Consider the following 16,681-nt stretch of genomic DNA (forward strand, 5'->3'; position numbering starts at 1 on the left):
GGCCCTGGCCACGAGGTGTCCCTTATTTATTTTTCAGGGAGTTGGCAACCCTACTCTAATCACTTTTTTCTTCTCTTGGCTCCTTGTCAGAGATGGGCAGTAACGCGTGCGTTACTGTAATCTTAATAATTGTTTCAAGTAACGAGTAAAGTAAGGGATTACTATTGCAAAAACGGTAATTAGATTACAGTTACTTTCCCGTAGGAACGCTGCGTTACTGCGTTACTAAAACCGTGATTTTTTTGCAAGAATGTCTCACGACAGTGACGTAAGCGAGTGCGCCGTTAGTGACAACAGCTGTGTGCAGATCAACAATGGATCACATATCGATTGTGGGAGAGAGTATGAGCGTGCAGCGTTTAAAGCGTGGAAGTACTGACCTTACTTTGAGTTTGATTCCATAAAAAGTGACAAAAACATTAGCGTCCATCGTGCGTGGGAAGAAAACTTCTTTTTACAGCGAAAAAACCCCCCTAAACTTCCAAGCAAGCACCGAGTAGCTACGACGTAATGGGAAACTCACAGAGAAACTCGCGGATTCTTCAACTGACCGTGGCACACCTGCACCAGGGTAAACCTCCGCCTACCGCAGTCCTGCTTTACAGGTGAAAATAGAGCAACAGGACCGCTGAGTCTTTGACTTTATTTATTTCCTGCTGTGTTTTACTTGCATCTATTTGAAAGAGTGAGTGTAAACACACAAAATATTTTATTTTATGTGCTGGAATGTGCAGAAAATAGGTTTAAATGTTAAACTAATTTATTCAACTCAGAGAATGGTGCATATAATTAAATGTTTGCTTGATGCATAAAGTTAAAAGATTAAAACTGATAAAACAAGTTTTAAAAAGAGACTTTTCCATTTGATTACATTTTGTATGATGGATTATGCAGAAAAAGTAAATTGGGCTGAAAGATCTATGGCTTTATCACCTATTCAGGTTGTAAATCGTGTTTTTAAAAAGTAACTAAGTAATTAATTACTTTTGAAAATAAGTAATCAGTAAAGTAATGGGATTACATTTTGTGGAAGTAATCAGTAATTAGCTACTGATTACTTTTTTCAAGTAACTTGACCAACACTGCTCCTTGTGATGTCAGAGAGAGTTCATATTTCTAATATGGTCCTCAGCCTCATGCTGGGAATGCAGAAGCCCCACCCACCTGCTGCTCAAAGCTTCCGCTCATGAAGAAAAGTGATTTATAAGGATAGTTTAATGGTTTAATTATTTATATAGCACATTTAATTACAACAGGAGCGTTGACCAAAGTGCTGTACAAGAATACAACATACATAATAAAACAACTTAGAGTATTAAAAGCAAACACCAAATATGAATTAACAAATAACTCTCATGCTGTATTAAAAGCCAGTAAATAAAAATGCGTTTTAAGATAAGATTTAAAAAGATTGACAGTATGAGCCTGTCTGATGTGTAGGGGTAAATTATTCCACAGCTTAGGCGCTACGACTGCAAATGCTCGATCACCTAGGATGTTGGCTTAAAAGGAGGGCGAGGGATTCTGAATACACTAAACCCGACTGTATAAAATAGATAAGGATAATTTTGAGCACTAAAACGCAAATGATTTATTTTGGTTTGTGATGTGAACGTACACTGAGCTGGAGAGAAACACCTGGCGTAAACACAGAGGGTTAACCTCTCTGTGTTTCTCAGGTTAATCCTTTGCAGGGCAGATGTAGTTCAGCTAATTTAACTGGAGGATTAGCGTTGTCTCGCTACATCCCCCAGCCGGACGGTCATCCACATAAACAACCCTGAGAGGAAGTCTGTGGAGCCCAACATAACAACAGAAAACAAAAACCAGTGAGTGGGTGGGAAAATGTAAGTGGCAGTGTTTATACATTAACACGCACACACACAAGATTTAAACTAGCCTGTTTTCCTTTGTAAAGGTTATTCTTTCATAACCAGAAATTGCAAGTTGAGTGGTGGGTGACATTCACTAGTAATTTAGAAATCATTGAATATTTATGTAGTCTTCTTATTTAAAAAAAAAAAAAATCATTATTTTTGAGTGTAATCTTTTTTCAGATGCTCACTTCAAGCTGTTTATGTACAGTATGCATGTGTCTGTGTGTGTTGGCCTAATAGGATTGGTTTCAGAGACCTGATCTCTGCCGTGTAAAGGTTTAACCTTTGAGCTCCCATCCTTGACAGAGGACCAGCACACCTGCTCGGTTTCTCAATTTTATAAGGTTAAATTAGGTTGTTGTGTCTTTTTGAATGACATTTTTATCTGGTGGTGGCGATGAGGTAAAGTTACTGATATCCATCCCGATGGCTGGGACACTTTGCTCAAAACTCAAATCATCTAATCAAAGTCATTGGGATTCATTCTCTGGGGATCCAAGAGTATTTTGCTACCCACTATCATGACTACAAACCATTGTTTTTTTAATGTATTAATTGTTGATATGTCCAGAATTAGACAGGATATTTGGGGGGAAAGAGCAAGGGAATGATGTGCAGTATGCATAACCAATCTTCCATCAAGTTGTCCAGCTACTCTATCAACCACAAGAACCTTATGCCTCAACAAATATCCCTAAAACCTTCCTATTGTGCTACAAAATTTACTCTGTGTTTTAATATCAGATGGGAATATGTGTATCAAGGTACGGGCGGAGAAGAGTTGGACCTGGTTCTTTTTCGTGATGACTGAGCTGCAGAGTAACCAGTGATTGGATCTCCCGAGAGAACAACTGAGAGATTATCAGCATCCATGGCTTATTTGAAGTGCAGCCAGCAGGTGACATCACAACTGATCCGCCAACCACAAAGCACAGCTCAGCACATGATCCACCTGTCACTCTAAACCCTAAGACAAGTCTCAAAGCCGGGCGAGCTGCCTTCTCTATGTCTTCTTCCTGCTTCGCCCCACCTTCTCGTCTTTTATTTCCTCTTTTAAATTAAGAGAGGGGAGTTTTTACTGAGAAGCTTTCCTTCAGCTGGATAAGGTCAGACACAGACGAGGACGGTCTGTGGTGTTTCCTCTGCACAGCCACAGACACACTCAGCTGCACAGGTAAGGACAGATATATGCTAAAATGATTATTCTGTACACTTACAAAACTTTTACTGAGGGTTGAGTCAAAGTTGTTACATTTATTAGGCTAATATCTATTCTACTTTTAAGAAAGTCTGGCTTCCAAAGCTCATTTTGGGAAAATGCTGTAGGACACAGAGAGGGGCCTCAGGTAGGACTCAAACCCAGGCCACTGCATTTACCCTTTCTTCTCTCACCCCAACTGGTCGCAGCAGAAGGCCGCCCCTCCCTGAGCCTGGTTCTGCTGGAGGTTTCTTCCTGTTAAAAGGGAGTTTTTCCTTCCCACTGTCGCCAAAGTGCTTGCTCATAGGGGGCCATATGATGGTTGGGTTTTTCTCTGTATGTAATATTGTAGGGTCTACCTTACAATATAAAGCTCCTTGAATATAGTCACACTGTCCAGCTGCCACCCTGATGGTTAGTCTCAACACCAGTGCCCTTTCCATTGTGTCCCAAATTGACACAAAGCATGTGATCTGTTCACACTTGAAAAAATACTTGAAAAATGCATAAAATTAAGTACAAATGTGAAGCATCCATCCATTCGCTTCCACTTATCCTTTTTCAGGGTCGCGGGGGGCGCTGGAGCCTATCCCAGCTGTCATAGGGCGAGAGGGGGGTACACCCTGGTCAGGTTGCCAGTCTGTCGCAGGGCTAACACACAGGGACAGACAACCATTCGCACTCACATTCACACCTAATGGCAATTTGGATTATCCAGTTAACCTATCCCCACAAGCTGCATGTCTTTGGACGGTGGGAGGAAGCCGGAGTACCCGGAGAGAACCCACGCAAACACGGGGAGAACATGCAAACTCCACACAGAAAGACCCCGGCCTGATGGTGGAATTGAACTCAGGACCTTCTTGCTGTGTAGCAACAGTGCTAACCACTGTGCCACCGTGCTGCCCTTCAATATCGCAGTAAATTATGGAGAGCGCTGCCATAACAAATTAAAAAGTAGACTAAAGTGCCCTTAATTTAGTAAATTTAGAATACTTCCCAGTGCACTTACTAGTTTATTAAGTTTAATTAAGTTTTACTGACATAGTGCCAAATCACAACAACAGCCGCATCAGGGCGCCAGACTATCAGAACACAGTAAATTTCCAATTCTGCAGTATATCTGCAGAAAAGCACACCTCAAATAAGAAATGTTTATAAAAGTAAAAACAATGTTAAAAGATCATCATACAAGTGATCTATAGATGTTATAAATAGGATCATATGTGACAACAAATGAAGGAGGGATCATAGATCCTACAATACTACAGACAAAACCCCAACAATCAAGTAACTCTCTTTGAGCAACCACTTGGCGTGGAAAGGAAAAACGTCCTTCTTTAACAGAAACCTCCGGCAGAACCAGGCTCATGGAGGAGCAGCTATCTGCCACAACTAGTTGGGGTCGACGGGAGGGAAACAAGAAGAGAATAACTAATGATTGAATGCAGAGAGGTGTATAAACACATAGTGAGTGGGAAAAAAGTGAGTGAAGAAGAAAAACTCTCCATCATTGGAAGCCCCCACCAACCTGGTCTTATTGCAGTGTCCATTATAGGAGAATATCGCTCTCTCTTTCTAGTCCCTGTCAATACTCTCACTGAAGCATTTTGGATCAACCAAAGGATTTTCAGGGAGTTTCTACAACAGAGCAATAATAATAGATTACAGTAGTCCAGCCTAGACGTTATAAATGCATGAACTAGTTTTTTCACAATCACGCTGAGACATAAAGTTTCTAATTTTAGAGATATGGAAAAATTTTAGAGATAACATCAGTTACTACAATTAACCAGCCAATTGCAGTTACACTGAAACCAATTTGCTGTTCTTCAGGATTACAAGCTGATGAATTCATTCATTCATTCATTTTACCCAGAGATTTAATAAGTCTATAACATGTCTTGAATGTGGTCAAAATTATATTAACATGTATTTTTAACAACCCACAGAGACACATTTTGTTCTGACATCAGAATTGATATGAATACATTAAAAGTCAAATACCAGCACATTTCAACCAGTCAGTACCAGATTAATACCAGTAACATGTAGCTGATATTGAATGTGATTGGAGCTGCTAAACCTGACAGTGTTTCTCAGGTTACTACAACACAACTTCTCTCATTTTTTCCACGTCTATCATTCCTTCATTTAAATGTTAGATGATAACGTGTTCGAAAGTTTGCTCAAATGCATTGTGAGCACAAGCTACTGATGTTTTATTTTTGATGATGGATTTTTTAACCCACCAACACCTTTCTTCATAGAGAGGAAGTTAAATGCAAAATTATGACATTACTGTACAGCACTGCATTTGCTCTGTGGTACTTCAAAGTCACTGTGTATACGTTTTTGTAATCTAGTCACTGATCTTCTCAATTTTACTCAAGCATTTTTTGTTTAGGCCTTAGGAGTGGTGCATAAATATATTGCCTAAAGTGTCTCCATTCATTGGGCAGGTAGGACAAAACGCTATGTTTGATTCTCAGTTGGGCTAATTAAACTTACAGTGGGGAAAATAATTATTTGATCCTCAAGCCAAACATAACGTTGTATTTGGTGGAGAAACCATTGTTGGAAAGCACAACAATACCACGTTTTTTGCAGTTGGTCACCAGGTCTGCACACATCTCAGGATGGATTTTGGCCCACTCCTCTTTACACAAACTCTAAATCTGTTAGGTTTCTTTTGCTGCTGCTTGGCAACTTCCAAGTGTCAGCTCCTTCCACACATTTCTCCTGACTGAGGTTAGGAGACTGGCTACATCACTCCATGACCTTAATGTACTTCTTTTGCCACGCCTTCTTGTCCTTGATTTTACCTCACGTGACCCCATCCAGTGACCCTTGATGCAGTGAAATCGTCTTTTACCCTCAGCAGCTAAACAGTCCAAAGCATATAGTTTCCACCTCCATGCTTAACTGCTGGGATGGTGTTTTCTGGATCATGATCAGCATTCCTCTTCCTGCCAGAGAGCTCGATTTTGGTTTCTTTTGACCAGAGCACTTTATTCCAAGCCTTCTATGAATCATTTAGATGTGCCTTCTTAAGCATAGGGACTTTGTAGATGCCCCAAGATTTCAGTCCATTACAGTGTAGTGTGTTACAAATGGTGCTCTTCACCAAACCATGTGCTTTGTGCTTTATGGTGTGCTTCTTAACCACCTGTCCTCAGAGCTTCAGCCTAATCCATTTATCTCAAACTGGCATCACCACTAGTCACCTCAATATCCTCATTAACATGAATTAACTGACCTGAATTGCTTTCTAAAGGGAGATATTCTGTGAGACACTGAGAGAGATTTGTGATTGATTTTATAAAGACTTTTTCTGTCTTTCTCTTTGTGCTCCTTACAGAAAAACGACACAATGCCAGCTGTCAAGAACAAGAAAAAGAAGGTGAAGAAAGAGGTTGTTGATGAGGAAGAGCAGGGAGACGGTGAGGGAGTGACAGTCACTACTACCTGTAGTTTAAATGAAAATGTATTCTATCGTCCAGTATTTTTATTTTGTTTTCTTCTCTTTTGTTCTGTTCTAGTCGCCCTGGATGTGGAGATGGAGGAAGTGATCAACAGGAGCCATTCTGACAGTAGAGACCCTTTGACCCCAGAGCCACAGGATCTAGCACCACAGAAGAAGAAGAAGAAGAAGAAGGCACCTACAGTTGGTAACAAAACCTTTACTAGCTTTAACACATGTGTAAAAGGTTGTGACCCAAATCCAGAGGCAATACTAATTCTATACAGAAGACAAAAAGTACGTCTGAATTTCTGATTCTTTCTTTCAGTCTGTTTGATCAGAATTTGCATGATTTTTTTTTACATGTACTTTACACCCATTCTGTTTCTTGTTACATATGCCAGTTTTCCTGTAATTGTCATAGAGGCAGTGGGAGTTCTAAAGGCACAGAATAAATTAGATGTTAGATGATGGGCTGCATGACAACAAGCGAGATTTAAAAAAAAAAAGGGCCTCAGCTAACAATCATGATTGACAACTGTGACCTTCAAAGCTTTCACATCATATATTTCTTTGTCAGAGCACGAAACAGAGCATGCTGATATGCCAAATGGCAACATTGCTGAATCAGTGATAGATGGAGAAGAAATGAATGTCGCTGTAACCAGGAGGACAAAAAGGAAGAGGTGAGTACCAGCATTAGGTCAGATCCTCATATTTGAGCTAGATGGAAAACCAACACTGATGGGAAAATGCATCCAAAGAACTAATCCGTTCAGTTTTTTATTCAGTAAAGAGTTCACTCGTCATTTGTGACAGTCAGGAATCAAATTAGGAAAGTACAAGCAGCAGCATTAACTATGTTAAAGGTAATCATTAGTAAACTGTGGCAGTTAGCTTTAGCTGAAGTGATGTCAAAAGTTAAACTTAGTCACTGTCAGTAATATGAAAAAGAATGTTTTCATAGGACTTTGGTAATAAGCAAAACACAACCAATGATTCAGTAGCTTGTAAAACCAATTTCAGTTCAATGCAATTCAATTCAGTTCAGCGGAGTTTTACTTATATAGTGCCAAATCATAAAAACAGCTGCCCAAAGATGTGTTATATTGTTAGATAAAGACCTACATTACAGAGAAACCTTGAATAGTCACACAACTCCCTATGAATGAGCACTTAGCAACAGTGGAAAGGAAAACCTCTTTAGCAGCAATAACTTAAAGTAATCATTTTCTGCATAACTTTATCAGTCTCTCACACTGGAGGAAATCTGGTCCATTCTCCTTCATATTTGCTGCTGTACTGAGCATGTTGTCCTGCTGCATGATAGGAGTACATGGTCAACGCAGTGATTGCAAGGCGTCCAGATCCTGTGGCAGCAAAAAAAGCCCAATTCATCCGTAGTTTACCACGGTGCTTGACAGTCGGTGTGACGTAATTGTGCTGATATGCAGTTTTTTCTCCAAATGTAGCATGCATGTGCATTATAGCCAAAAGGACATTGTTCCAGCTGTATTGTGTTTTATTCAGAAACACCTTTGTAAACTGAGATATAACTCTTGGATATTTCTGTACTGCTACTTACCAAGATAATATCATGGAAGCAGTACTCCTAGAGTTAGTGTTTCCTGGTCTGTCTTTTGTCACTAAACGCTCATTTTTTTGTTTGATGTAACCTCATAGGGGATTTGAACCAGTAATCTTTCCTTTGCCAAGTTAATGTGTAAACTTCTACATTTCATAGCCTAAATTTACAAAATATGAATATGGAATTGAAAAGCAAAGGTGAGCTGTAAAAATTCATATATACAGGTAATGAAAAATCAAAATCCCCAAAATGTTTTCCCAGAATGGTCTTGTTTCAACACAACAATGCCAGATTACATTATGCACACATTACAACAGCATAGTTCTACACTATAAGAGTCGAGGTACTAAACTGGCCTGCTTGCAGTCAACATTTTGCTTCCAGAACCACAGCATCTGATTTCTTTAATTTTCACATGTATTAATAGAAGAAGATGTGCCACCTTCTTTTAAACATGTCACAGTAATAAGACTGAAAATGGTAATATTTTTCATAATCATGTTTTTATGATTGCATTCTTTTTGTTTGTGTGTCTCTATTTTTCACGCCATCCCAGCAAAAGGGTTTACAAGAACAAAACAAACAAAAGGATTTGTACTACCATATCTATAAATCAGTAAATTGCCAATGCACCTGTTGTTTAGATCAGTTATGAGCCAATGAGAGCTATTGTTATGGAGATGAGCTATTTGACAGTAATAAGAGGTAATGGAAGGTAAAAGGCCCTGATGGCAGCTTAATGTAGCTAACTAACAGCTGAGGTTATCACCTTTTATTCAACTTATCTCCTATTACACTGTCCCTTATTTTCAATGTGAGCAAAAATATTCACACAGACACACTGAGTCTGTGTGAATAAAGACACAACTAAGAGTTGTTTGTGTAACATATAGAGGATTTGATTTTGAAAGGAAAACCTACTTCCCATTTACACTCATAAATTAAACATATTTATTTTGAAAAGCTTGCGTCTCTTGGTAGACTCTGGCCTTTAGAGGTCTCTGAGCTTTATGTGCTGATAGTCTAGCATGTCTTAGGTTATCAGTCATCCAGCACATGACAGGGCAGTCATAAGCATTTGAGGTGATAACCCCACTAAGGTTAAACAACTGGGACTCACCATCAGCTCAAAAAGCTGTGTTGGCTTGGCTTAAAGCAACAGTCAGCAATGTCCTGATAACAAAGCCCAGCATGCAGACGTACACAACCAAAGCCATAATGATTATTACAGTTGTCTCCAATTACTCATTGGATTTCTAACACCTTGCAAGAGTCCCTGGTTGCTATGGCAACTCACAAAAAAAGAAAAGAAAAGGGGAGATTAAAAGCTGTTTTTTTGTTTTGGGGTTCAATGTTGACATATTCATGTCAGTCCATGTGTCCACACCTAATAATGACTAAAGTTATTAAAAAGCAGTAACATATTTCAGTCTGGATAAATGGATGGACTTAGTGCTGCCATGTGACAAAACCCTCTTCCCAATGTCACCTGACAGGAAGGCGAAGGCTACAGAGCACTCCAGCAATGATCTGGGAGCAGAAAATGACGATATCATCACAGACTCCCAGTCGCCCATCCCCCAGCATTCCCTGTTCTCAGCCCCGCACGGACACAGCCATCCAGCTGGCAAAGTGTTTGTGGAGAGGAACCGTGAGTATGAATCAGATTTACCAGGATCAAATACACAACGTGGCAGCAGGATGATGATCCTTCTCATTTTTGACCATGAATGTGAACAGCTATTTTGATTTTTGATTTTATTGATTAGCATTCAAATTCAAATCTCAGTGAAAACAGTGGAAAAAAACAAACAGTGAAAACAGAACAAAAATCTACCATAAAGAAAGAGAGCATGAGACAAGGCTAATCAAAAGGTATTGGCTGAAGCTAAATGCAGAAAAGCATCTAGAAGTTTCAAACTCTACAAACTGCTTCCTTTAAATACTATAAATGAAACCATGGCATGACATGACCAGTGAACATTTCATTTAAGTGGTAAATGGACTGGCAGTTATATAGTATGAGCCAAGTCAAGTCACTTTAGTGCCATTTCAACTATGTGCAGTGGTACATTACACAGTGAAGACCATGATTCCTCCAAGACCATGGTTCTATATATAAATAAACTATACAGTGTCAGTGTTCTGTTAGTTAACTAACAGAACACTGACACACACTCATGATTAGTAGGTGCCCAGCTTTACCTCCTGAGTCCTATCTGCCCCCTTTATTTTTTGATTTTTCCAATAAATTATTTAGTAATATTTCACAAAATAAAATTTGCTTGAATTTTTGTTTGTTGGTTTTACTTTTAATTTTTTGAATAAAAATTAGAATTACCTTCCTAGCCAGACCACTGGCCTCTTTAATCCATCAGGCGCTTTGTCTATGTAGGTCACTGGCAGCTGACCTCATCTGACCCTGCAAATCTCCTCAGACACTCTCCAAGCACTTGGTGTTGCATGGCTTAACTGACTGCTGGCTCTGAAATGACCGCATGATCATTTATGTCATTGCTGCTCTTCAAGATTTCAAAATGTAAACATTTTTTTTTAAATGTCAGATCGGCGCACCCGGTTTAGCTCAGTGGGTGAGCAGGTGACCATTTGCTGTATGGCCAAAGAGCAGTAGGCCTGGGTTTGAGACAAACCTATGGCTGTTTGCTGCATGTCTTCCTCTATCTTTCTATCTTCACTGTCCCCATCCAATAAAGCTCAGGACAAAGAATAATTTGACTGGTCAACATGTAAAGCTGTGAATGTTAAAAACAAGTTCACTTAACTCCCAATAATGTTTATTATTATGTTCTTAGACAATGGCTGGATTCTGAGGTTTGGATCTGGTTCGGATTATTTTCTCCAGAAAATTGAAGTGATGGAAACATAAGTGTGTGTGTGTGTGTGTGTGTGTGTGTGTGTGTGTGTGTGTGTGTGTGTGTGTGTGTGTTCAGGGCGGTTTCAGGGAGAGCGAGTGGAGCATCTCCGACACTCTGAGTTGATGGATGACTACATGGAACCGAGACAGCTCTGGACCACCAGAGATGTTGCAATACGAGTCCACAGCAGCTTCAGGTCTGCAGACACACACATACACATAGAATGGGTTACATTAACACTGGCAGGAGCTAGCTGCAGCAGCTGTTTCAAACTGTTATGTATCTTATACATGTCTACTCAGCCAGTCACATGGCAGCAAACGAATGCATTTAGATATGTAGACATGATTAAGACAAACTGCTGAAGTTCCGACTGAGCATCAGAATGAAGAAGAAAAGTGATTTAAGTGACTTCGAATGCAGCGTGGTTCTTAGTACCAGACAGACTGGTCTGAGTATGATAGTATAGTATGTATTAGTGACAGGCTGGCAGGCTCAGAATTTGAAATCATGGACCCCCTCCTTGCTTATATCAAAGGTTCGGCTGGGCTGGGTATGATGGAGTAATGGTATGTGGGCAAACTTTGGGCCCTTTAGTACCAACTAAGCATCATTTAAACATGGCTTTATCACCACAGTGCACCTGTATTCCAATGGCTGCTTCCAGCAGAATAATGCACCATGTCACAAAGCTCAGATCATCTCAAACTAGTTTCTTAAATATGAGTTCATTGTATTCAAATACCCTTCACAGTCACCAGATCTCAAACCAAAAGAGCACCTGGAATAGGAAATGTGCACCAGCATGTCATCATGGACCAGAATGTTTCCTCCACCTTGTTGAATAATGCCACAAAGAATTCAGAGAGTTCAGAAGGCAAAAGGAGTTCTAACCCTGTACTAGCAAGGTGTAACTAATGAAGTGTCTGGTGAACGTATATCTGATATAAAATATTTCACATACTGTGCCACCATACTGCAGTGGTCCTAAATACACCAATTCAGCAGTTCTTTTCTCTTGTTTTGTCACAGAGAAACAAAGACTTTCAATGAGTAGCATGAGTAGCTGCCATGAAACCAGTTTAACGTGGTCCTGTGGTGTGATCTCCACCTGCAGGGTGATAGGTCTGTTCTGCCACGGTTTTCTGGCCGGCTTCGCAGTGTGGAACATCATTGTTGTGTACGTCTTAGCGGGCGAGCAGATGACCACGCTCCCCAACCTGTTGCAGCAGTACCACCTGCTGGCCTACCCAGCTCAGTCTCTGCTCTACCTGCTGCTGGCCATCAGCACTGTGTCTGCATTTGACAGGTTTGTGAGTTTAATAACTCAGAAGTCTACCTCTGCAGTCTCATTGCGAAGCGGAGGTGGAACCCATGTCATTGTTTAAGCTACTTAAAGGAGTGCGGTTCAGTTTGTGGACTTTATCATGTCATATTAATTATCTTTGAAGAATCTTTAATTATTCAACTTATGCATTTTTACATTATATCTTTCAGCTCTTATTGTTTTAATTGTTCTTGTATTTTGTTCATCTCAAATGTTAAACTAACGATCCCCAAATTTCACTGCTCTTATAATTTAAAAGAAATTAAGAATCTGCACTTGGTGGAAACATGTACTGGAGACCTGTATTTCCACCAGCAATTGAAAGAAATAGTCTCATAATTGTCCAAATTCCCGCTGGACAGGAATTGTTGACTTGAATAAATAAGAAGATGAAAAGTAACAGCCTTGCTGTTTTGCATCATCTGCAGAGTGAACCTGGCCAAGGCCTCCATGGCCCTGAGAGGCTTCCTCACCCTGGATCCTGTCGCTCTGGCTTCCTTCTGTAAGTAAGACAAGACAAAAGCAGAATGATGACGATGTTGATGTTAAGGCCTTAATGTGGTTAAGGACTATGCAGTCCTGTAAAAAACTAGAATACACCTTTACTCCCTCCATAGAAATTACAAGAGTAAGTAGGACCCAGGTACTGCTAATCAAATGCACCTGATTAATTCAATTATATCAAGGCTTTAGCAATTTGCTGGTCTGTCATTCCAAAGTCCAGGAGTGGACATAGCACCAAATTCCCCCCACGGTCAGACTGTGCAGTTAAAAATTGCAGGAAAACCAAGAGCTACATCTCAGTGTTCTCCTAGCAACCTTAAGAAGTAAAAGTAAAGTTTGCCAGGAGGAAACCTCTTTTTCTCTTAAAAGGATATGGCAGCACGGCTTGGGTTAGCAAAGTTACATGTGAACAAACCACAGGACCTCTGAAACAAGACAAAGTGGAGATGTTTGGCCATAATACAAAGGACAGTTTAGAGAAAACCAAACACAGCATATCAGCACAAATACCTCATACTAACTGTCAAGCACAGTGGTGGAAGGATATTGAGCTGGGCTAGTTTTGTAGCGTCATGACCTGGACACCTTGTACTAATGGAGTCAACCATGAACGCCTCTGCATATCAAAGTATTCAAAAGCGAAGTCATCTGTCTGACAGGTAATATTTGGCTTACCCTGGGTCATGTAAAAGAACAATGATCGCCAGCTTGGCAGCAAATTCAAACCTCATTCGCACTTAAATGCTGTGGGGCTTCATAGAGCTGCGCATGAACAAATGCCTACAAATTTGAAAGATCCAAGGTTTAAAGAAGAGTGGGCCAAAATTCCTCCACAACAATGTTAGAGACTGATAAAGTCATTGAGAAAACAATTACTCATTGTAAGGCCGGTTAAGGTAGATCTAAAGCTAATGAATCATGAACCTAGGCATGTTGGACCTGGTCATTTTTTATTTTCTTACTGGTTTTTCACAGGATCTCATAGAAAACTGAAAAAATGTTATTTTTTAAATGCCTGTAAGTATCCAAACATCTTCTCTCTTTGTGTGCTCAGTGTATTTTATAGCCCTGATCCTGTCCCTCAGCCAGCAAATGGCCAGCGATCGCATCAACCTGTATCCCACTGCCAATGAGACTCTGTGGTGAGATTTTTGTTTTCATTTTTATAAGTCAACATTTTTAGCGTGATCTTGGAAAAGCAAAGAGGAAAACAGATGAAAGCAATACTTTCCACAAAAAGTTCAAGGTTGACATGGCAACTGAATTTAAAAACTGATAGGAGCTTAAAGGGCTAAAAGGAAATATCTGATGCAGGATGGTTTAAAAGCAGGTGTTTTACATTTACATTATATACAATACTTTATTAGTATTTCTGTGGTTCTAGTAGAACACTAAACGTGTATGAGAAGTTTATTTTTAGCCATTTTTAGGCATTTTCAGGCAATTGTAGTCAAATGTTGTTTTTTCCCATGATGAAACTAATTTGAATATCTTTCTATATATTGAGTAATACTTACATTTTAATTGTATGGCAGATTTAAAAACAAAACTCTTTTAAAAACCAAAAGTGTCCAGAAAACATTCACACATTTCCACATAAAAGGAACATCTTCCTTTTAACAACACTGAGACCTGAGGCACCATTGCACCTTTATTAAACTTAACTTGGAGTTCTGCTATTTTCTCCTTATCATGGCTGGAAAACCCTCCTGAGGACTCAATCTTGACATGGAATGGTAAAATAATAACTGCTATTTAACCCCTCATGTCCTGCAGGCCTCCTGGTTCAGAGCAGCAGATCCTGCGGCCGTGGATTGTGGTGAACCTGGTGGTGGCGCTGTTGGTAGGCGTGGCCTGGGCCGTCGTCTCCACACGACCGGACATCGACTACACAGAAGGCAAGTTTAGCTAAAACTAACCTGATATGACTTGAGACATTCCATCATCCAGTGATGAAAGTAACCAAATGTAGTTAAGTACAGTTCTCTGGTCTTTTGCATTACTTGTACAAAAATACACTATTGCTCATAACAAATATGTATTCCTTTTAAGCTACAAAACTTTTTTTTTATAGAAATTGAAATGTAAAAATCACACAGAGGGATGTTACTTAACTTTGGGGACACCTTCTTGAGCAAACAGGAAACTTTAATGATACTTCAAATCCTGTGGAAACAGTGAAATAAACTAAAAACATGGTAATAAAACTACAACAACAGAAATCGTAAAAGGCTTCTTTCTGTAGGATTTGCCAGGTGTTTTGGCCACACAGCACACGCACATGGAGTCTCCTGGACTCCAAATACACCAAGTAGCCTGAAGGATTAATGACACATCACTTTCTTTCTTTTTTTCATTTAAATGTAGCTGTACAAAGTATAAAAGTAATACTTTTGATGCATTGCTGTGTTCCAGGTGTCATTCTTTACATCACCACTAGATAGAAGCAAAGTGAAACATGTTCAAACCCTAAAACACGAGGCAGACATTCACATGTCATCAAGCCAGTGTGTGCGCGCTTTGTAGAAATGTAAGCTGATGGTCTGGATTTCCTTTTGCAGAGTTTTTGATGACAATGGAAGTGGAGGGATACCCGAGAGGAGATGAGAACCTGGAGATTCCGGCCTGAAAACCTTCTCTCTCACTGTGTCTTTGTCTCTGTCTTTGACTCCAAGTCTGTTTTACTAATTTCATTTATGTTGTTGTATAATGTAGCTTTGTGTTTGAACTGATTTTGCAAATAAACTAATAAAGGCTATATGGTGATAGGTGGTTGATACTTCTGCAGGGGAATAAGCGCCAGAAGAGCATAAAATACTTTCTGGTGTTTGTACTCCACTTGTAAATGTTTGTATTATTTTCATTCCTCTATTTTTGCTTATGGTCGTTTGCACCTTTTAGCAGTTTTGTCTGTGAAGTCATTTTGTGTGTCTGTTGTGTTTTGTGTTCTCATCAGTTTTTGTGTCTTTGTGTGTTTTCTGTTTGTGGTCATTTTACCCATTTTGCCTATACCAATTTGTATACACAACAGCATTTTTGATGCCTTGTGTTGTAATTGGGAAGTCACTTTGCATGTCTTTGGATGTATCTGTAGCCATCCTTTTGTGTATCCCTTTGATGTCATTTTGTGTGCCTTGTTTGTTTGTAGCTGTTTTATAAGTCATTGTAATATTTCCGAGCTCTTTTTGCCTCTTTTGCCGTCATCATTTGCATCACCTCCTGCATGTATTTCATAAGAGTTTGTAGTCGTTTCCGAGATGTTTTGCGTGACTTTGATTAACATTCCCTAAAAAGAAGGTTAAACAGTCAAACGAAACAATATCATGGCCCCACCTTACGACTGTGGGCTCTACACTTGTGCCTGGTAGTCCCTCAGAGCACTTCCACTCGCTCACTTTTCTTCATGCCATCACAATAATGAGATTTCCGCACAGCCCCTGAAGGCGCTAGGATCCATCCATTCAGCGCGCGCTGCAGCCGTGTAGTAAAAGCCATGTAAAAATGGCGGAGCTGCAGATGCTGCTGGAGGAGGAAATTCCTGCGGGACGAAGAGCGTTGTTGGACAGTTTTACCAACCTGGAAAGAGTCGCGGAGTACTGCGAAAGCAACTATGTCCAGGTACATGCTCATATTTAAGCAGCAAGTGTATAAGTTGGGTGAAATGACACATCGAGGCAATGTCAGTTGGGAGTAGGCGGTTTGGATAGAGGAGTGATGGAATGACCGTGCCAGATTCCGTTATGTTACCCGTGGCTTTTATGTAAAGGGGAAAAGTCACAGCGAATTCAATGCAAACACTGACCCGCTGATGCCTGAATAGGAAGGTTGTCGGGGTCAATTCGGTTTTT

General features: G+C 39.9%; 1 protein-coding gene and 1 pseudogene across 2 annotated transcripts in view; both read left to right on the forward strand.

Annotated features, from left to right (window-relative positions):
- The first annotated feature begins 2,846 nt into the window (after window positions 1–2,846).
- LOC113007693 (transmembrane protein 237A-like) lies at window positions 2,847–16,016 on the forward strand. The gene is made up of 11 exons (XM_026144521.2): window positions 2,847–3,051; window positions 6,437–6,518; window positions 6,618–6,746; window positions 7,119–7,224; window positions 9,623–9,777; window positions 11,078–11,198; window positions 12,120–12,311; window positions 12,758–12,831; window positions 13,888–13,975; window positions 14,610–14,731; window positions 15,395–16,016. The coding sequence occupies exons 2-11, from the start codon at window positions 6,449–6,451 to the stop codon at window positions 15,460–15,462; spliced, it is 1,125 nt and encodes a 374-aa protein (XP_026000306.1). The 5' UTR covers window positions 2,847–3,051; window positions 6,437–6,448; the 3' UTR covers window positions 15,463–16,016.
- Window positions 16,017–16,211: 195 nt separating this feature from the next.
- LOC113007692 (abl interactor 2-like) overlaps window positions 16,212–16,681 on the forward strand; it is a 46,970-nt pseudogene continuing 46,500 nt past the window's right edge. Inside the window, exon 1 of the transcript XR_013902496.1 lies at window positions 16,212–16,451. The product of XR_013902496.1 is annotated as an abl interactor 2-like (transcript). The remainder of the gene's footprint in view (window positions 16,452–16,681) is intronic.

Source organism: Astatotilapia calliptera, chromosome 16 (assembly GCF_964374335.1).
Source record: "Astatotilapia calliptera chromosome 16, fAstCal68.1, whole genome shotgun sequence".
Classification (NCBI taxonomy): Eukaryota; Metazoa; Chordata; class Actinopteri; order Cichliformes; family Cichlidae; genus Astatotilapia; species Astatotilapia calliptera.

Bases quoted from the DNA above. Each gene is read 5' to 3' on its own strand.
- LOC113007693 (XM_026144521.2), top strand. From the start codon at position 6,449: ATGCCAGCTGTCAAGAACAAGAAAAAGAAGGTGAAGAAAGAGGTTGTT. The intron at 7,225-9,622 runs GTGAGTACCAGC...GTCACCTGACAG, and splicing joins AGGAGGACAAAAAGGAAGAG to GAAGGCGAAGGCTACAGAGC. The intron at 12,832-13,887 runs GTAAGTAAGACA...TTGTGTGCTCAG, and splicing joins TGTCGCTCTGGCTTCCTTCT to TGTATTTTATAGCCCTGATC.